The sequence below is a fragment of the Palaemon carinicauda genome, chromosome 10 (assembly GCF_036898095.1).
Source record: "Palaemon carinicauda isolate YSFRI2023 chromosome 10, ASM3689809v2, whole genome shotgun sequence".
Classification (NCBI taxonomy): domain Eukaryota; kingdom Metazoa; phylum Arthropoda; class Malacostraca; order Decapoda; family Palaemonidae; genus Palaemon; species Palaemon carinicauda.
In genome coordinates, this window is record NC_090734.1 from 112105460 (window position 1) to 112127507 (window position 22048).

At 43.3% G+C, this 22048-nt stretch overlaps 1 protein-coding gene across 1 annotated transcript in view; it reads left to right on the plus strand.

Annotated features, from left to right (window-relative positions):
• The first annotated feature begins 35 nt into the window (after nucleotides 1-35).
• The window catches only part of nesd (nessun dorma), a 116312-nt gene continuing 94299 nt past the window's right edge, over nucleotides 36-22048 (plus strand). Inside the window, exons 1-5 of the mRNA XM_068381673.1 lie at nucleotides 36-175; nucleotides 2679-2883; nucleotides 3453-3661; nucleotides 10008-10100; nucleotides 21930-22024. Of these exons, the coding sequence (XP_068237774.1) occupies nucleotides 2694-2883; nucleotides 3453-3661; nucleotides 10008-10100; nucleotides 21930-22024 (587 nt within the window). The 5' untranslated portion in view covers nucleotides 36-175; nucleotides 2679-2693. The remainder of the gene's footprint in view (nucleotides 176-2678; nucleotides 2884-3452; nucleotides 3662-10007; nucleotides 10101-21929; nucleotides 22025-22048) is intronic.

The window sequence follows — 22048 nt, forward strand, 5'->3', positions numbered from 1 at the left end:
TCTAATTAAAAGTATCTGGCAACTCTAACGTCGAGTCGACGTCGGCTGTGATTGGTCAGTTTGGTTTAAGGCGGTGAGTGACTCACATGTCGGACTCGATCAGCTGTTTACCAAAACAACTGTCAAGCTGCAGCTAAATTTTAATAGCAGTGAATTTTCGCTCTCTGATTTTGTGGTAAGTCTGGAATATCATCTACAAAATACGGCAAAAGACCAGGGAAATGGAAGTTAGTAAAGACTTTTCATCAATATATACATAGTTAGACTTTTAAACTTAAGAAAACAGTTGGCTTGATTAGGAAATGTCGTCCATTGTGGAATATTTTGGTCCGTTTACAGTACAGCTACCAGAATCTCACAATTTTCTTATTTTGGATTTTATTCTTAGATTATATAAAATGGAAGGTTGTTCGGCAAGTTCTTAAACTTCCTACCAAATATAGTTTTACATGATTGATTATGCGAGTTTTGAAACGCAATCTGTGGTCTTCGGCAAGGCTACCGTTTAGTAGGTTACTCATGTTTAAGGTTTTGGATAAAAAAGTTGTGTTTATTGTAATTCTTGGTTAATTTTCACAAACAAATATCAATATTAGTTTTCCTTTTAACAAAGGATTATTGTGAAATTATTTACTGTATTTTTATATGAAAGGGTATACTATACATTGTTACCTGTTATATACTGACTTCATATATATATATATATATATATATATATATATATATATATATATATATATATATATATATATATATATATATCCTATTACCATTCATAGATACAACTGTTTAGGTATTCAAATTTAAACAATCTTATGCTTCTGAATCTAGTTTCTTCCATTCCACTTTTCCTGGAAATCCTCCATTTTCTTGTAAAGGTATTTGTAGTTATTTTTAAATTTTAGCTGAAGGTAAGAGGGGACCCAAACCCTCTCATGGTAAACAATGACACGGCAATATAGGTCGGGTTAGGTGGGACCACCTTAGGTTAGTTATGTTAGTATATATCTCCTTAATTTCCTTACATTTCTTAGCACGTCGTCAGTCCAAGTCTCGGAGCCTTTGTAGGGTGACGGCCAGATCCCGTAGAAAACGGGAATATTCTGAACTGTGGCCGTCGTTCTAAAAACGATTTTGGCGGTAGAAGCTAACTTGAAAAACCCACCTAACCTATGCTAACAGCCGTATCCTCCCCGAACCCCCCCCCCCCCCCCTTACACAACAGTTTCCTTACCTACGAGTACGACGGGAGAAGCTAATTTAAAAATCCACCTAACCTATGCTAAAAGCCGTGTCCTTACCCAGGGGGGCTGCGCCCCCCCCGGACCCCCCTTTACACAACATATTTAAGATCCGTAGACCATTTCCAAACGTTTTTATTCTATACAAGATAACAGTCGGAGCAAATTAGTCTCCATAGAAAGAAATATTTTCAATAAAATCTATGCAGTATTATTTATATGCTATTTTATTTTTAGTTTCTTTGATAAGAGATTGCTTAATAAACTACACTTATGCTAACATATATGAACTGTAACATTATTTTCACCATGACTTTATAATAAATGTTAATCTTAAACTTGTGATCAGGTGAATAGGAATGATATTATTGAATAAGAGATTTCATCAAAAGCAAGACTCTAGTGTATTAAAAATTCCTTGCAATTGCATAGATACCGTACATTGATATTTGCCTATACATTTCTGACAGTTGTGTATACAATACCCAAGATTTGACCATTTTATTTTATCTAGTATGCTGCCCTCTGTCCTCTTATGTTTTCTTGGTGTAGCTTGTGTCAGTATATTGGGATTTTAGCTTCATTTGTTTTGATGCTGTAGTGTTCAGAAGACCAAAAGGAAATGTATATTTACGAAAGAATGTTGTATTGGTCATTGTACAGGCTTTTACGATTGTAATTAGACTATAGCTTTTAGGAAGTAGTTGTATTAATTCTGGAATATAGTTTTTCTTTTAGTTTTGTATTATTTCCACCACAGTCTAAAACCATTGCTCATCTAGTAGCATTAGGTTAATTTAGAAAGTTGGCTCAATGGCTGGCAGTGCCCTTCATGGTTGTTGACAAATACAGTGTCAACAAATAAACAAAATACATAAGTTACATATCTTTTAATTCACAGCCTTGTAGATCAAATCTCTCCTACACCACCTCTAGGTAAAGCCTAGCATCCTAGGTTAGGTTAAAGTAGTCTCTTTCACCCAAGTCAGGTCGCATGTGGCCCCCTAGTTTAGGTTAAAGTATATCAGTGTTTTGCTAATTTTCATATATCACAAAACTCTTTGTTTCTAATTGTGATTCCTAGTTATATTTGTAGTTACTTACCAAGTCAGATATTTCTAATAATAATACTATATAAAATTCATGAAACTAATAACAAAAACTATCAGAAAATCCAAATTCCAAATGTATTCATGTTTAACTATAGGTTTATAAGTCACACTTGATAACACTAGATTTGGATGGCAATTCTGTATCAAAATCTGCTTTAAATTAGCAACTTTATTTAATCCACTGGTGGTCCAGGCCAAGACAAGGGAAAATTAAACTTGTATTAAAAAGCTGAATAGATTTTCTATAAAGCTACATGAATGGACCCCAGAGGGTGGAGGTTGAAATGTTGAAAAAATTTTAATGCAAGTATTTATCCACTACAAGTATTAGAAGATCAGCATGGAAGGGACTAAAGATACGCGTTGCACAGCACTTGCAAAAGATATCTCTGCCCTGGAAATTAATTCATCGCCAATGAATGGATCTACGGATTCCGGAGGAACTACTGCAAGCCGTGCCATACCTGAAGTATTTACTGCTACTTGGCTACATAACGATCATATCTTTGAGCTTACAAGGATCCTTCATGGTGAGAAATATTCAATACTGTACTGTATAAAAGTTAGAACTATTTACTGTATTAGAGTTTCAAGGATTGTGGGCTTTTGTGTAAGACTTATGATTTGAAAGATGTATTTTGCATTATATATGGCTGTGATGAACATTGCTTATCATAGAAATACTGTATCATATAAACTTTAATGTTTTTCTTTGATTCCCAACTTGAGAAAAAAGCAGATCTTGGCTTTTAGAGAGAGGAGTATGGACTCTATAGCCTAAAGCATAACCCACCATAGTGTTACGTTTGAAGTATTTTGTGGGAACTTGTTTGTGAAAATAATGTTTTGAGAATTTGCGATATCTTGTAGCTACTATAATTGGATTCATGTTTTATTGAGACATGCATTGTATTAGCGAGTGTCTGTTGGGAAATGTTCAGATAATTTTAGAAAATCATTTGATTTTTTTTCTATTTATTTTAATGCTGATCACTGTCTCTGGAATCTTAGTGGAACCCTTAATTTCACAAAAGTTCATCAATCGAAACGGGATTCATATCTTTGCTCAAATAGTTTTATGCTCTTGCATCCCCTGCAGGTGTAGAGGCAGATCGCGTGGAAGGCTGCCTTGTTCAGTATGTTGAGGAAAACATTGAACCAGCAGGTTGGAAAGCTGTATGGCAATATTCACAGCCGTTAGTCACAGACACTCATTCCTTGCCAAGTGCTGTTAAAAACCAAGAATCTTTATACACACTGTTTGAGCAGCAGGTTTCACCCGGACATATGCAAAGATTCGTTGTGGAAGTAAGTACAGAGATTGAGTTTTGTTGGTAAAATTGCAGTTGCATTGTGTTTTTGAAATGTAGTTCCTGTGTATTTTCAATTGTCAGTTGTTTTCTGACACTGAATATATTAGGAAATATACTGTCGGCAAATCTGAAACTAGTCATAAGACTTTTAGCGAGGTGTAACTATCCCACTGCTAGTTAAGGGGGACTAGGGGGTTAGTACTGGCTACCCTGCTCACACACATATCTGAGTTCTATCCTCACTTATTACTTTTGGCTTGGTGAGAGTGGATATTCATCTCTCCCTGCCCAACTTTTTTTTTATTAATTTTTTTTTCCTAACTGGCCTTTGACACTGACTTTCAAGAAAATGGAAAACATATTATGCCAAGAATCATAGCCAAAGCAGTTTGTCATGTCGCATCCTACAAGGAAGGCCATAACAGCATGATTAATGGTTATGAGTGTTGCTAACTAATTTTACATCTTCCCCATCTGATGTTATTGAAAAGGTATTACTGTACCACACACAACCTTTAAGGAGGCTAAAGGAATAATTTATTGTGAAGATTTGTATGAGTTCTCCAAAGAGGAGATATTAAAGAGGTGTCCTCCCAGTCTTTTTAAAGTTAAAAACTGGAAGAGACCAATAAAGGAATATTGATAGTATTTACCTTACGTTACCTGCCAGACTACACGTATATAAAGATCCAACATTTAAACATTTCTGTTAAAAAATTACTAGAAAGAAGACACACTCTTCCTTGTATAACTCTTTATTTAGTCAAAAGGATGACGATGAATCACCTGGAATATAGGAGATACAAACATAAGTAATAGAAGATACAAACATAAGTAGTGAATAAACTGAGGTAAATGACATATCTATCAATCTTGTTTCCCTTGGGGGGAGTTTTAAAGGGTGCGAATAAAACTTGATGGGCTGGAAACATCAACTTGTGATAGTTCTGTAATAGGCCTGATTGCCAAAATATAAAAACTTAATAGTTTTTGGAGCATTTGATTAGAAATTATACATGTGACTTAAGGGCCATTCAATCGATGGCACTTCCATGCACTTAATATAGAGACCTCATCTCTCTTCCAGTGGAGGTATTATTGTGATCTACCGAAGACCCTGGGCTCGAAGTGAACAGTCACACTAATCCTTAAAGTGTTGCCTTAAAGGCACAATTTTCCTAACGCCTGGTTTGTTATGAGGCATAAGACGCCTCGGATAATGGTAGCTTAGTAATTGGTGGAACAGTTGTGGACTGATGAGGATGCACCCGATGGAGTGGTGACTGGTTCCTGTTGATCTGGTAACTGCATATGACTTGTAGCTGTCTGCCTTGGGGTTGTGAGCTGTGAAGTCGATGGCTCTGTATACGGGAATTCAACGAGCTGGTGCAGCATCTGGCTCAGGTGGACCTTCTGCAACTTCAGTCACGGTAGGTGCGGTGCTCGCAGGCTGGTTGAAGCCGGTTCTGAGGGGTGTGTGAAGTAGGGAATCAATCCTATCAGGAGGAGGCTGGGATGGTTAGAATCTCCTAAGATGTTAGCAATTTCCGAGTGTCACTTTACCAGATCCATTGACCCGAATAGCATACTGATGGAACTGGCGGACCTCAATAACTACTCCAGTGTGGTCCCAGTGTCTAGGTTGATTGCCTACCAGGTTCTGTAAGCACACATGATCCCCGAATTTCAATAGCGGCAGTTGTGCGATACGTAAGGACCAATTCTCACATTGGTGAGTGGCGCTTTGCTAAGGCCACTGCCCTGTTCTTCATTGTTTCTTGCCATGTGTTGTGAGGGCAATATCTACCTAAGGGGATGGGAATGGGGTCTCTGATAGGTCTGCCAAATAGGGCCCTCGCTGGCGAGGTCTTCGTTTGCAGGTCCCACCGAGTTCTGGTATTTAAACATCGCTTTCTTGTATCTGTCAATGTTGAGAGATCCAGCTGGTCCTGTGTTGTCAGTGAGCATCCTCTTGACGGTTTTGGTTTTCACCGCAACCACAGCTCTGCAGTTAGCATGGGGATTGGCGACAGAGGTTAGACGATTATGTACACCCCAAGATGATAGTAATTCTTGAGTCTTGCCGGATGTGAATTGGAGCCTGCCATCTAAAGTTAGCTCTTCTGAGATTACAAAGGTGACAAATGATTCGCGTAAGAACTTTATCAGACCATCTGCTCCTGAATGGGATCTGAATACCATGGGCCAATTAGAATACGATATCTGTCCACTAGTACCAGGTATTCAGTTTTGTTGTGAAGGAAGTACTGTACGATTTCCTCTTGGATCAGGAAAGTGATTGAGAATACTCTCATTCCAGACCCTCCTCCATCTAATTGACCCAGAGCTCGGGCATTGGAACGTCCCTGGCATTCAAGAAAAACTTCTCAGTGGCGCAGGTATTGCAAGCGTGCTTGTGGAAGCGTATGATGACCTTCACCGCCCACTACCTGCAAGAGGTAACCCACAAGAATATGGAAACCTTTTCCATTGGTCCTGTGGTGGCCGCACAACAAGTGGTCTAAATGCTTCGAGCTCCTTGATGGACAAGTAGCAGAGGGTTGAGGGTTAAGGTTAGTCTGGGGTGAATGAGAAAGAATGTCTGGCTCCTCTCTTCCTTTCACCTTCTCCGCCCATGGGGAAAACAGCACCGCAAGACCACAGCATAGCTGACTTCATCTCTCTGCAGGTAAGACTCATTTCCCATGTGCATCCTGAGTATTTTACATAATACTTTGTTACGTCCCCAATACCTCTTGAATAAGAGTTTTGGGTAAGTCTTAGAACTCTAGGGTTTTACTGAAGTCCCTACGTATAGACAAGCCACTAGTCTCTCTCACACAAGTTCATGCAGGCAGCTATCAGTATGTTACTTTATAGTGACATTTGATTTTAGCGAGGGTAGGGTTCCTTGTAATTCGATCATAGATCGAAATAGAGAGAACCCCGGGTCATAGCCAAGGTCAATTGGTAGGACTTCCTCCCTCATAAGAGTAAGTCATCCCTATAAATAGCGAAGGGTTTGGTCTTTGCCCCGGAACAAATAACAAATTTGGAGATAATTTGTATTTTTCCTAGCATACAAACCTGGAGCTATTTATACAAATTGGCCTGCCACCCTGTCCCCCAAGAAGTCCTGCCAGAAAGCAAAAGTGGTTACTCAGCCGATTGGTATGAGTGAGAGGGGTAGTCCAGATAAATATGGAGAAGACTATTCTCACTCCACGTCAGAACCTTCTCCACTTTTGGAGGAGTATTGTCAGGGCCAAGGTAAAGTTTTTCTTTATAGGACAGGTAACAAAGGTTGAAGAAGGCCACAACACTCTTCTTGACATGGGAATCCTTCACAGCAAAGAACTGACAGTTTCTGTTAGGCCATCTGTCTTCCCTGGAATTTCTGGTACTAGGACATCCGTCTTCCCTGGAACTTCTGGTGCTTTGACATCCGTCTTCCCTGGAACTTCTGGTTCCTCACGGGAGGCTACACCTTCGTTCTGCGCAGTGGACTATTTCGTCCTATTGGAAATGGAAGTTTGACCCTCCAGATGTACAAGTCAAGGTGACATGGGAAGTCCGAGAGGACATACGTATACTGGTAGCTACAGGTGAAGAACCTGTTGGAGGTATCCCCCATACAGGTTCTTCCCCCAGAACTTGCCCTTTTCTCAGATGCATCCAGTGAAGGGTGGGAAATGCACATTCTAATTCACTTCATGTTAGGTCAGTGAACAGAGGTAGTAGACAAAAAATCTCATGTAAATATCTTGGAACTTAAAGCAGAGTACTGTACCTAGCACTGATCCCTTTCTGAGACATAGTAAAAGGTTGTTCGGTAGTGTTGATGATTGACAACGCTACAGTAGTGGTTTATGTTAAGTGGGCCAACTTCTGTGATTGGTGTCGTAGGAGAAACGCTTCTCCACTCGAAGCCTCTGTTCTATTAGTTGTGGCCTTTTTGTTATACCTGTAGGATGAGAAACTCCTCTCGGTTTCAGAGGTTAAGGGCTATCACTCAGCCTTGAGCCAAGTCTTCAGATGAAGAGGAATAGACCTCTCTTCCTCGTAGAAATTATCTGTTACCTATAAGTTTTGAACAATATTTTCCCCCTTGGAAATGAAACCCCCAGCTTTGTATATAACTAGGGTCTTTAGATCACCCTGGAAGGCTCCTTACAAACCCTTGACGAGAGCTTCAGACAGGGATCTTGCTCTTAAAACAGTGATTCTGTTAGCCTTAGCTTCAACCAAAAGAGCAGGAGAGCTGAATGGTCTATTGTACTTGTTATCACATTCCCAGCAGTGGAGACAGATTCCATTGATTAGTTACTAGGTTTCAATCCTTTTTCAGTATCATCGTTAAAGGAGACGACCGATAATCCTGACGACTTCTGTGTCCTGTAAGGGCAGTGAGGCTCTACATAGTACGCTGATTTAGACCCCACTTACAAAATCTCTTCATTAGCACAGGGAGAACAAAGAAGAAAATAATCTAGAAACACCATCTAATTCTGGACTTCTGGCTTCGTGAATTCATCATGAAGTATCGGCCTCAGCCTTTCCTAGAGCTCATGATGTCAGGGATTGATACCCCTTTAGCCTTCAAAAAGAATCATTCAGTTGCCCAAGTGTTGAAGGCATATGTCTGGAAGAGGCAGACCACCTTCATAGCACATTATCTTTGGGATTACGCCCACAGGTCCCTGGATACATTCTCTATAGGACCTGTGGTAGCTTCCCAGTAAATGGTGTACCAAGCCTTGATCCTTTCGGGACCTAAAAGCATCATGTCTGAGATAATGTTTACATCATAATTTTAAGATTTAAGAATGCGAATGACTGGCTTTCTTTCCTCACTTCCTTCTTTCCCTCTCATGGGATCAGACGATAAAACATTATAGAGCTGGAATGGACACTGATGTAGGGGAGCACGCTAATGATGGGTAATTATTTTGCCAAAATGGTAAGAGTGTAGAATCTACACACTCCTGACAAGAGGGAGTGTGACAGTTAAGGCAAACCCGTATTTATATTAGTTCTTAAAATGAATATTGTTCCCACTTGAAGATAGGTTCTTGTATGAAAAATTCCTGAGCTGTGATGCAATAGGTCTTTTAACCCTGGGTCATGGGATGTAAGAATCCTTTGCTCTGCTTTCTTTACCAGACTGAGTACCGCGATCGCGATTTGCTAGCCTGGCAGTTGGGCAAGCAGGACTTCCCCCCTCCTAAGAATGACTCCCCTACTAAAGGATGGAGGTTTGTATTTACATAGGAACAAATTAACAAATTTTAAAAGTAATTTGTTTTTTCCTAGCTACTCAAACCTAAATTCTTTAGCATTCACTTCTTGCCACATCCACCCTGCAAGTCCTAGGCAGAATCAAAATATAGGTTTGAGCGGTCAGACCCACACCACGAGTAGATACCGGGTGGCAGTTGTCGGAACAGTATTAATTCTTCATTGGCTGTTTCCTGCTTTCGCTAGAATCCTACCGCCACTAAAGGACACTGGTTTTTATAGCTAGGAAGAAAAAAATTTACTTAAAAATGTGTGATATCTTTTAGCTATACAAACATGAATCGTTTAAGTTAAACTTCCCTCCTCAACCACCTCACTAAGTTCTGAGCTGAAAAGTCATAAGTGAACAGCTTTTGACAGGTGGGGGCGGAGCTCCTCCCCTTGCTCCCAGCTTTCATTTAACTGCTGTGTTAAACTATTTTAATAGCCGGCCAGCTCTTGCTGAAAATACATTCCCTACTTAAAGGACGCAGGTTTGTATAGCTAGAAAAATACAAATTTCTTTAAATAAAAATTTCTGATATTGCATCATGTTATCTGTTTTATTGAAATTAATCAGAGGTTGATTTGTTTACTTCATTGGTGTTACAACGTAAATTTCTTGGAAGTGCAGTAAATTTGGACATCTTCCAGAGAGAGGATTAAATTAGGCTCTTTTTAAGTTTAAAGTATCATTTTAGACAGATAGCATGATTGTAAACAATTTTGTTAGTACTGTACTATACATTAATTTACTTAAATAAATTTTGACAATTTTGTTGTGAGTCCAGTATGTGCCTCACGAATATTATGTAAATACTATACTGTATACACTTTATTTGAAAAAATTCACTTCTTTCAGAGATTAGCTTGAAGGTTCAGTTGTCTAAACGTCCCGAATTTCACATGTCAGATAGAATCATATGCAGTATTCCATAACATATACTCCAGAATCAAATTGAAGTTAGGCATTGTTAAAGAAAACGAAAGGGAATGGTTGATAAGATGGCACCCAGGCTGACCTGGCGTATTTGTATAATGTTGAGTAAATAATACTCTTTTAGGTGGTCAATGTGAGTCGAGAGAAGTTGGAAGCGGAAGTCAAGTATTGTGATGTTACCCACGAAGATCTTGTGAATATTAACCCTGATGATCTGGTAAGTATATTCCTTGTGCATTAGCTTGCTTGGAATAAACTAACCATTTTGCTGTCTGCTTCCCATGTACTCAAAAGGAAATAATCTTGAAGCCCCTCTTACAGTGAACCCTCGTTTATCGCGGTAGATAGGTTCCAGACCCGACCGCGATAGGTGAAAATCCACGAAGTAGTGACACCATATTTACCTATTTATTTAACATGTATATTCAAACTTTTAAAACCTTCCCTTGTACGTAGTACTGTTAACAAACTACCCTTTAATGTACAGAACACTTAATGCATGTACTACAGTACCCTAAACTAAAACAGGCACAAATATTAAAGGCGATTTTATATTATGCGTTTCCTAAACACGCCAAAAAGCACGATAAAAAATGGCAACCAATGTTTTGTTTACGTTTCTCTGATCATAATGAAGAAAAAACGCATTTAGTGTGCACATCTGTGTATAGGTTAGTTTTTGCATAGATTATATTGATTATGCAGTATGTTGATTTTGTTATTACCAATGTTTTACTTAATTTTTCTTAGGACTTCCAAATGAAATGTTTTTCTTTATGATGCCGCCTGAAACGACGGCGTCATAAAGTACGCTCAGTAAACAACCACGCTCAGTAAACACGCATGATGAAAGTGATAAATAATGATATTACAGTAAAAGCTTCTAGAAAATATGTTATTACAAATATTATTTACCGTATCTATATAAAATCATATAGTACATACTGTACGCAGCATCCACACACGCAACGAGGTCCGCCAAGGTATTCTTCGTGTAGAGGGCCTTGAATGCCCTGATAACCCCCTGGTCCATCGGTTGAATTAATGACGTGGTGTTGGGTGGCAGGAACTCAACCTGAACGCCCTCACGTGACATGTCAGTTGCGTGTCCACCAGCGTAATCCATAAGGAGAAGGATCTTGAATGGCAAGCCCTTCTTTAAGAGATATTGACTGACTTGCGGGATGAAACACTGGTGGAACCAGTTGGTGGTCAGCATCTTCGTAATCCATGCTTTTGGATTATGCATCCAGTACACGGGAAGGAGATTCTTATTCTTATTTTTCAAAGCGCGAGGATTTTTCGACTTGTAAATCAGCCACGGCTTTAGCAAAAATCCAGCAGCATTGCCACACATCACGAGGGTAACGCGATCCTTGAATGCTTTAAAGCCAGAGGCTTTGGCTTCTTCTTTGAACAGGAAAGTTCGCGACGGCATTCTCTTCCAAAACAAGCCGTTCTCATCCATATTAAACTCTTGTTCCGGCTTGTATCCACCTTCGACGATAATATTCTTGAACGTCTGGTTCACGTAAGTTTCAGCAGCGGCAGTGTCAGCGGAAGCAGCCTCGCCATGTAGGGAAACGCTTTTCAGGGCGAAGCGTTTCTGAAACCGCGAACCATCCTTTGCTGGCGGAAAAAACGTTGTTTCTGACGCTGGGAATCAGTGGATGTCCCTGGTTGAGGTTCATCTACATCATCATCATTTTCAGCATGGTTGCCATCGTCGTCTTGAGGTTCCTTTGCCGCAAAATTCTCATACAAGCTCAAAGCCTTAGTTCGGATGGTGTTCGTATCCAAGGCTATGTTCTTCTTCCGGCAGTCGGCAATCCACACTGCTAAAGCACCTTCCATGCGTACGATCGTTTTGTTACGCGTGGTACTCGCTTCACTGATCTGCTAAAGGTGATGGTAGCCGTCTTTCTAATGTTCGCCTCGTCCTTCTTGATATAGCGAACGGTGGATTCGTTGACTCCAAAATGGCGGGCTGCGGCCGCATAACTTCTACCGTCTTTTAACATATCGAGAAGCGTCACCTCAGCAATCTTCATCATCTTTCGGTGGCGTTTGGGCTCACTACCAGCCTTAGTAGACGCAGAACGCTTGGGAGGCATTGTACAGTAGGGTTTAACAGAAAGTTCAACAAAAAGTTCAACTTAAAACAGTCACGCACAGCACAGATTAAAGTTCACAATAACTTAACAACATCTACACAGCGATACGGCGGGAGACAAAGTGACCGCGAATAGATGCTGGAAGTTGAAGATACGGGCAAAACACCAATCACTGGCTAGATTACAAAACTTAGGTCCTGATTCGTCATCTATCAGCGCTTGAACCAATCACAACCCGTCTTATATGCTACGTAGGTTACCAATTCAAAGTACAAGGTACCCTACGTATACAGTAATAATAATAATAATAATAATAATAATAGATAATGATAATAATAATAATGATAATAATAATAATAATAATGATAATAATAACAATAATAATTTTAATAACAACAACAATAATAATAATAATAATACAGCTTTACGTACGCTATTTTACGCTTGTTTTGTTGTAGGATATGTCTCTCTCTCTCTCTCTCTCTCTCTCTCTCTCTCTCTCTCTCTCTCTCTCTCTCTCTCTCTCTCTCTCTCTCGTACGCTTATTCGAGGTGTGATTTTTGCAACAAAGAATATTATTGGATGCAGTACTACGTACGTATACATACAAAAGATTCATGGAAAAGATGCACATCCATTACATTTGTAGTACAGTAGTAGCCATCAGCAGCCTTACACCATTGTGACGGGCCGAGAGAGGAGTTGTGAACTCAAAGGCAGGATGCAATCAACTGAGTTTATTAAAGAACACTCTTCTTTATATACAAAACCTCAAGGCAACAGGACATGACCTGTTCGAGAGACAGACAATGTTACAGAGCAAAACGGAGACATGATCATTCAGGTTCTTTTTAGTGCGAGGGAAGAGCGCAGATACAAGCATAATATATACAAAATAATTATGTACAATTGTGTGCCACACGGTTGGTACATGGCTCCCCCCCTAAAATTGACATACTGTACATGTTAAATAGGGCGCCCTGATATAGAGAGGCGAACTGTAGGCGGGTCATCTGGCAGAAGATAAGCAGGTTTTAGACGATCAATGGAGACCCAGTCTTCTTTGCCCCGAATGTTAAGTAGGAATGCTTTCGGACTGCGTCGGATCACAAGGAAAGGGCCCGTGTAAGGGGGCGTTAGTGGTGGCTTGCTAGTGTCGTTGCGCAAGAAGACGTGCGTTGCAGAGTGCAAGTCCGTTGGTATGTGATGCTTCGCTGGGGGCTTGTAAGTGTGGCGGCACGGAGTAAATTTTCCCACGACGTGACGTATGCGCTGGAGATCGTTGGAGGAGGTTGTAGAAGGAAAATATTCGGCAGAGACAACCAATGGGTCGCCATACACCATTTCAGCTGCCGAGACGTCGAGGGCGTCTTTAGGAGTGGTCCTTAGTCCCAGGAGGACCCAGGGAAGTTGAGTAAACCAGTTGCAATCCTTGCAGCGGGACATCAAAGCTGCTTTGAGGGTGCGATGAAAACGTTCAACCATTCCACTGGCAGCGGGGTTGTAGGCCGTTGTCTGATGTAGGGTGATGCCCAGGAGATTCGCTAATGACGTCCACAATTGAGAGGTGAAAGTGGTTCCCCTGTCAGAAGTAATATGCTCAGGTATACCGAATCTTGAAATCCATCCAGAGAGTAAGGCAGATGTACATGAGGCGAACGTTGCAGTTTCCATGGGAATGGCTTCAGGCCAACGAGTGGAGCGGTCGATGACGGTAAACAGGTAACGATGTCCTTGTGATGTGGGTAGGGGGCCTACAACGTCGACGTGAATGTGTGCGAAAAGACGCTTAGGTTGAGGAAAGGTGCCCACTCCTGAATCCGTGTGTCAATGTACTTTGGAAGTTTGGCAAGAAGTACAGGCGCGGACCCAATCCTTAGCATCCTTAGAAATGCCGTGCCAAATGAACTTTGCCTTCAGCAGCTGTGTAGTAGAACGGCACGAGGGATGTGAAAGGCCGTGAATGAAATCAAACACCTGTCGGCGCATGGGAGCAGGAATCCAAGGTCGCGGTCTACCAGTACTGACGTCACAGAGGAGGGTGGTGTTGGAGTCTTCGAGGGGAAAATCTTCCCAACGGAGGGACGTGCAGGATGTCCTACAAGCTTGATACTCTGGATCCTGTTGTTGGGCTTCAGCCAGGGCGTTGCAATCCAATCCCAGTTGAACGGCAGCCAACGTGTTTCTTGACAGGGCATCGGCAATGGGATTCATTTTCCGAGGGACGTATTGGAGGGTGCAATTGTATTCAGCCACGGCGGAGAGATGTCGGCGTTGATGAGCGGACCAGGCGTCAGACTGTCGAGTGAAGGCGTGCACCAGAGGCATGTGGTCTGTGCGAATGACGAAGGGCGTACCTTCTAAGAAATGGCGAAAGTGACGGACAGCCAAGTGCACCGCCAGCAATTCTCGATCGAAGGTACAATAACCCGATTCTGCCTTGGACAGTTTTCTGCTGAAGAAGGCCAATGGGCGGGGCGAGCCTTTGACCACCTGCTCGGGTACTGCACCAATAGCGATGTCGCTGGCATCGGTGGAGAGAAGGAGAGGGGCGTGTGGGATAGGAAAAGTGAGAGCCGCAGCAGTTGATAGGGCCTTCTTTGCATTGCAGAAGGCTGCTTCTTGAAGGGGACCCCACTTCAGGTCCTTTGGCTTGCCCTTGAGGGAGGCGTAGAGGGGAGCAAGAGTGGCGGAAATGGCTGGCAGAAAACGGTGATAATAGTTGATCATGCCCAAGAATTCCTGCAGAGCTTTGACGGTCGAGGGCGCGGGGAAGTTCTGAACGGCTGCTACCTTCTTAGGGAGGGGATGGACTCCTTCAGGAGTGATACGGTGCCCTAAGAACGACACTTCGTTGGCACCAAAGGTACACTTGTCGTACCGGACTACAAGGCCGTTTTGTTGCAGGCGGTCGAGCACGATGCGCAGGTGACGGAGGTGTTCCTCTTTTGAGGAGGAGAACACAAGTTTGTCGTCCACATAACATACACAGAAAGGGAGGTCCCCTAAGATGCCATCCATGAGACGTTGAAACGTTGCCCCAGCATTACGAAGGCCAAAACATGAGTAATTGATGGTGTATGTACCAAACGGAGTGGTGATGGCGGTCTTGGGAATGTCTTCTGGGTTCATAGGCACCTGATAATACCCCTTCAGGAGGTCGAGCGTAGAGAAAACCTTCGCTTTGTGCAGGTAGGAGGTCACATCGGCAATGTTTGGGAGGGGGTAGTGATCCGGTTCTGTTTGCATGTTCAGGCGCCTGTAATCCCCGCACGGACGGAGGGAGCCGTCTTTCTTCAGAACGATGTGTAAGGGTGACGACCATGGGCTGGAGGCCTTTTGGCAAAGGCCCATTTTCTCCATTTCGGCGAACGTCTGTTTGGCGGCTGCCAATCGTTCCGGTGCCATACGTCTGAATTTTGCGAAGACTGGGGGTCCCGTCGTCTTGATATGGTGATAAATACCGTGCTTGGCAGGAACCGTGGGCGTTTGGCGAAGTTCTGGACGGAAAACTTCCGGGTACGACGTGAGGAGGTGGGCGTAGGCATCCGTGGGTGCGCTGATGTGGAGAGCGAGGTTAGAGGGGGCGGGTTGAAGAGGTGTCGACAAGTACGAGTCTGCGTTGACCAATCGTCGGTGGGTGACATCGACCAGAAGGTGGAAATGAGAGAGGAAATCCGCACCGAGGATTGGCATTGTGACGTCAGCAACGAGAAACTTCCAATTGAATTTACCGTTTCCGAACAATAATGTGAGGTTCTCGTAACCGTAGGTGGGTATCGCAGATCCGTTGGCAGCTACCAAGCGGACGTCGGCAGATGTAGACAGACTACGTCGTGCCTTGAAGAGTTTCCTTGGCAAAAGAGAACGACAAGCACCCGTGTCTACCAAAAATTGCACGCCCGTTCCTGCATCATGTAAAAAGAAAAGATTAGAAACATGGGAGGCCACCGCCACAAGCGATGGCCTACTTAGACATTTTTTGGCCACTGACAATCCTTGGCACATTTCTTTGCGGTTGCCCCGAATCTGGAGTGGTAGTAGCAAAACTGCGGCGGATGGGAGGTAGTAACTGGCTGTAGAAGTCGTTCGTTGGGGCGCGAGCGATTGGTGGGTGGTGGGCGGCTTTGTCGCCGCTTCGGCACGTCACGGGGTAGGCGTGTATGTCCTACGGCATTCATGTCGGCTTCGGTTGACGTTGAATTGGCATCCTTGTCGTCAAGGGTGGAGGCATTGATGGAGGTCTTGAAGTGACTGTCCATAAGGGCGTCGGCTTTGGTCATCAAGTCCTTTATGGGTAAACTATCGACATCGGGTATGGCAGCGCGTACAGGTTCGGGTAAACGGCGTATCCAAAGGACATGAAGTAGGTTCACCTCACGAGGAGGGCCGTCTGCGGCAGGTTGAAGGCGAACGATACTGGTCATTTCCCTGAGGGCAAGAGAAGCCCTTTGGTCCCCCAACGGTTGTTGCGAGAGCTGAAAAAGCTTTGCTATACGGGCGGCTGGTGACGGCGAGTACTGCTGCAGAAGGTATGTTTTGAGGGCTTCATACGCTATTGGGGTGTCTCCTTGTTCACAAAGCCAGTCGGATATTTCTGGGAAGGTGTCCTCGGGTATCGCCGCAAGAACATAATCCGCTTTGGTGGTTGAGCGAGTCACGCCCGATAAGAAACTGGACTTCTGAGCGCTGAAACGAAGCAAACGCTTCTCCGGTGGCGAACGGTGAAAGTTTCAATGGGGCGGCGCCAACTGCTGTAGTAGTCTGTCTCCGTCATAGTACCAACGATGGAGGGGCGAGGGAGGGGGGGGTGGAAGGCAGTGGGAGCGAGTCGACTTGCGGGGTCACCAATGTGACGGGCCGAGAGAGGAGTCGTGAACTCAAAGGCAGGATGCAATCAACTGAGTTTATTAAGGAACACTCTTCTTTATATACAAAACCTCAAGGCAACAGGACATGACCTGTTCGAGAGACAGACAATGTTACAGAGCAAAACGGAGACATGATCATTCAGGTTCTTTTTAGTGCGAGGGAAGAGCGCAGATACAAGCATAATATATACAAAATAATTATGTACAATTGTGTGCCACATGGTTGGTACACCATTCTAATATGGTATGACTGCATCTGATTTGCGTTTCATGTTCGATTTAATTTTACTACGTACTGTATACAGTACTGAATTATCGTATGATCACATTCTCTTTTTGTGTTTTATTTCTTTCTGTACTGAATTATATGTCATATGTAATACAATGAACAATCAATTAGAGCAGATATTACTAATTACAGTATTAATGGAATTACAGGTAACGAAATATCGTATTTGGGGTCTTCAGATATCGCGGTATTTTCGAAATTTCCGGAAAATCCGCGATATGTTTATATATATGGGTTATGAAAAAAACCCGCGAAGTGGTGAATCCGCGATGGTCGAACCGCGAAGTAGCGAGGGCTCACTGTATTCCTTTTTGCATAATCTTATCATATCAGATTATAAGTTTAAGGTATGCCCTCCTCTTTGCCTTAGAGGTGCCTCTTCACCATCGATGAAGAGATGCCTCTTTAGCTTGTCAGCTTTGTCCATGCTGCCCTCCTCTTAGGAGGAACTTTCTCGTCCTACCTCTCCTAGTTCCCGACCTTCGCCTGCCTCCCAACCTTCTCCTGCTGACTCGGCTGTTAATCCTCGAACTCAAGTTCAGGACTCCCCGCCTGAGGCCCCCTTCGGAGTATGTTCGTCCTTCTGAAGGACACATCCGATCGCCTGACCATCGTCCAGCTGCTCGGCAACCTCGTGCTCATCCATTTCCTGTTCATTCTCTGGTTCCCGACATCCTACTGCTCGTCATTCGCCTACTTGTCAATCGCCTGCTCGTCACGATGACCCTATTCATCGTTCGTCTGTCAACCATCGCCTGCCAAGGTGTCGCTCCCCAACTCATCAGGCTGCTACTCTTCACTACCGTTCCCCAAAGCAACGCGTCACGTTGAAACGGCTTTCGCCCGGCTGTGTTCCGGCTGTCCACCGCCCAATCTCTCGTAGATCGCCTACAGAGGTTTCTGCAGTAAGTGCACGTCAGTTTTTTCACCTAAGCGTTGGCATTCGCTGCGTCAGAAGTCTCCTATACCAGCGTTCGCCACATCAGCGCTTGCCCACAGGTCAAGAATTGGTGCTGCACCAACGCCATGCAATGCGTTAATCATCGTCTTCACATCGGCATTCGCTGATACTTCAGCCCTTACCGGTTCGTCAACGATCGCTAGGATAAGCGATCCTCCTGCTCGTCCACCTGAGGAGGTTCCTGCAAAGTTGCTATTACAGGTGGAAGCAACTCGCAGCCAATCCATGGACAGTCTCCGTGATTCATTCAGGTTATTGTCATCTTTCCCTCCCCTGATCAAGAATCCAGTGACTATAGACTCCTTTGCGATGGGATTAGCAAAGGAGCTACCCCTTTGGGCATAAGTCCAGACCATGTTGGAAAAGGACGCTCTCCAGGAGGTCCTCAACGACTCCCTTGTCTTCTTCAGTCAACTTTTTTCTTGTGAAAAAGGCATCTGGAGGCTGGAGACCAGTCATTGACCTCTCGGCTCTGAACAAGTTTGTCAAACAGATTTTGGTCAGCATGGAGACGGTAGACACGTTCAGACAAGCGGTAAGATCACAGGACTTAATGTGCACACTGGACCTAAAGGACGCATACTTCCAGATCCCAATCCATCCGTCTTCAAGGAAGTATCTAAGATTCAGCCTAGACAAAACGAAAAATACCAGTTCAGGGTACTGTGCTTCGGTCTTTCTACAGCACTTCAAGTCTTGACCAGTGTTTTTGCCCTAGTATCATCCTGGGCTCACAGGATCGGCATCCATCTCCGTTATCTGGACGACTGGCTGATCCTAGGAGACTCGGTGGCAACCCTTCTTCAGCACCGAGACAAACTTGTGAGGCTTTTCCAAGATCTGGAGAGCATGGCAAACCTCGAGAAGTCCACCCTGCTTTCCACTCAGAGACTTGTATATCTGGGAATGATTTTAGACACCAATCTCCACAAAGCCTCCCCATCAGACGACAGGATAATAAGGCTGAGAAAGGTCGCAAGACCTTTTCTCATACGAGAAGAACTCCTAACCTAGTAGCAGCTATGTCTCCTCGGACATCTATCATCCTTGGCCTGTCTAGTTCACAACGGCCACCTCAGGATTCAACCCCTCCAGTGTCGACTGAAGTCCCCAGATATTCTGATCCCCCATGGGACCAGAGGAACGGACGTACCTTGAGTGGTGGCTGGCAAACGAGAACCTGCAGAGGGGCTTATATCTTCTTGTTCTCCCCCGGATTTTATGGTGTTTTCAGATGCATCAAAAGAAGGGTGGACGGCCCTAATACTGCACCACACGACCTTAGGCCTTTGGTAGAGGCCGAAAAGTACCTCCACATAAAACTCTTGGAGGTGTAGGCCGTCTTTGTGGCTCTAAAACAGTTCCATCAGTTCCTGGCGGGCCACTCATTGGTGGCGATGAGCAACAACACCACAGTGGTGGTTTACATCAACAAACAAGGAGGTACTTTTCCGCAACCCCCATCCCATCTATCAGTAGACTTGCTGAGATGGCCCATGGTCCACTCGGTACTGCTATCATTCAAGGCAAGAGGAATGTTTGCCGACAGTTTGAGCCGAGCATCTCGGATAGTGAGTACCAATTGACCGAATGGTCTTTGGATCATCTAGTAGCCAACATAGTCCTGACTTTGTTAGATTTTCCGACTGTGGAGCTATTTGGGACAGCCCTGAACATCAGGTTCTGGATGTACTGCTCCCCAGTCCCAGACCCCAAGGCTTTCTGTCAAGATGCATTCCAATAATAGTGGGACAACATCGACGTTTACGCCTTTCCCCCTGTTCTATCTGATGAGAAGGGTACAGAACATCGGTCACCCTCTCAGTGACCCTCATAGCTCCGCTATGGCATCATGCGGAATGTTCCTAGGACCTTCTGCAGCTCCAAGAGAACTCCCTCCATGACACAATCTACTCAGACAACCACACGTCAACACCTACAAAGCCGTAGCTTCGCTACGACGTCACTCCTGAAGACTATCTAGCATCTCCTCTCTCAGAGAGGATTTTAGCAGCAAGTTGCGAAAATGATGTGTGGATATCTAAAGAAGTCATTAGCAACAGTCTACCAGGCAAAGTGGAATCTCTTTTGTGGTTGGTGTTGTGGAAGGGGTATCTATCAACTCGATGCCACTATTCCAGCAATAGCCGAGTTCTTCGTGTATTTGCGAAAGGAAATGTGCCTTTCAGTTTTGGCAGTAAAAGGCTATCGCTCTGCTTTGAGCCTCACATTCAAACTGAATGGAATGAACATCTCCTCATCCCTAGAACTTTTCTTACTCATACGGAGCTACGAACTCACCTGTCCTCAGTCGGAAGTGAGACCTCCCCCTTGGAATATGGTTCGAGTTCTCTGGTCTCTAAAGAAACCTCCTTACAAACCATTAGGCCAGGCAACAAATCGCCACCTGACTTGGAAGACGGTGTTCCTGCTCACCTTGGCTTTGGCCAAATGAGTCTATGAACTTCACGGTCTCACATATGACATCGCCCACTCAAGGGGTTTGGAGAGGTAACATTATGCTTCGTCCCTGAGTTTGTTGCCTAGACTCAGAATCCCGGGGTGTCATATCTTAGATTTCACTCCTTCCTGATAAAGTCTCTCCGCTCCGTAACAGACGACCCAGATCATCTGTTTACTTGCCCAGTAAGAAGTTTGAGGCTCTACCTCAAGAGAACAGCAGCAGCCCACCCCCGAGTGCCCACACTTCTCATGAGCACAGGAAGGAACAAGAGGAGAATTAACAAAAACACCATTTCTGAATGGATTTGCAGAGTCATAGATCATGCCCTGAATCCAGATTTTCCTCCATTTTTGTCATCCCAGTTTCTAGATAAAGTTCTAATACATATTTGGATCCATTCTCATGTAATTTATGAAACTTAGTTCTGATTCACTTTACAACTTCTGTAGTATTTTAACTACTTCCCAAATTCCGTTTCCTTTGCAAACACTATTTGAACCAAATTTTCTTCTTCCTTTCTTTCTAGCACACAGCAGTATCAATGCACAAAAGTATTTTCTTTTTGTGTGTGATTTTTCATTTTCTCGTTGCTTGTACACCAATCACTCTTGCTGCCATCGCAGGCTTTCACTGCTAAACTGCCATCGTTTGGACGCAAGCATAAAGACTTACCGAACATGGTTCGATGAGAAATGAACTTCACCGAACAATGTTTGGTTGCGTGGACGTAGCCTTTCGACGTAGTCAGATTTGCTGTTTTATGTCCTATTATACAGTACTCATTTTCTTTTAATCCATTGGCATTACATTTTGTTTCAATGGATATTAGACTTGGAAATGCATTTATTTTCTCTTGCAATTAACTTTATTTTTACTTCTTAACTTGTCATCATTACACTGCATTTGTTAGATTTTCCTTTTACCAGACTGATATGTCTTGAGTTCTGTCCACTATTCTACATTTTGTAGTCTTTCTGAAAGAAATGCAGTCTAATCTATGTCTTCAGTAGGGTGCTTTGTTATAAGATTTTCTTGACCTTGCTAATTGTCTATGCCCTGCTTAATGATACTGTACTTGGTATATTTATGCCAAGCACCACTGCGTAATTTATTGTAGGATTTCAAAGACAGAATTATTGTCGTTCATTTTCTTGGAGACTGAATTATATTTAAACATCATGTGGAAACTATTTCAGTAATTCAATGTTGTGTATCTGAATGTATATAGTTGTTTCTTCACTGTAATTGTAATAATAACATATACACATGCTAAAGAATATGACATTACAGTACTGTATTCTTTCCATCTTTTATGGAGTCTAATTGGATTATCCATTTCTCTGTTAGTTTACAGTTCCATTGCTGCAGCTTTACCCCCTAGCAGTCCAAGAAAATGAAGCCATAGACATCGCATCAACTGCAGAGGTCGTTGAACAAGTAAGGTGAGATCATTAAAACTTATTTAT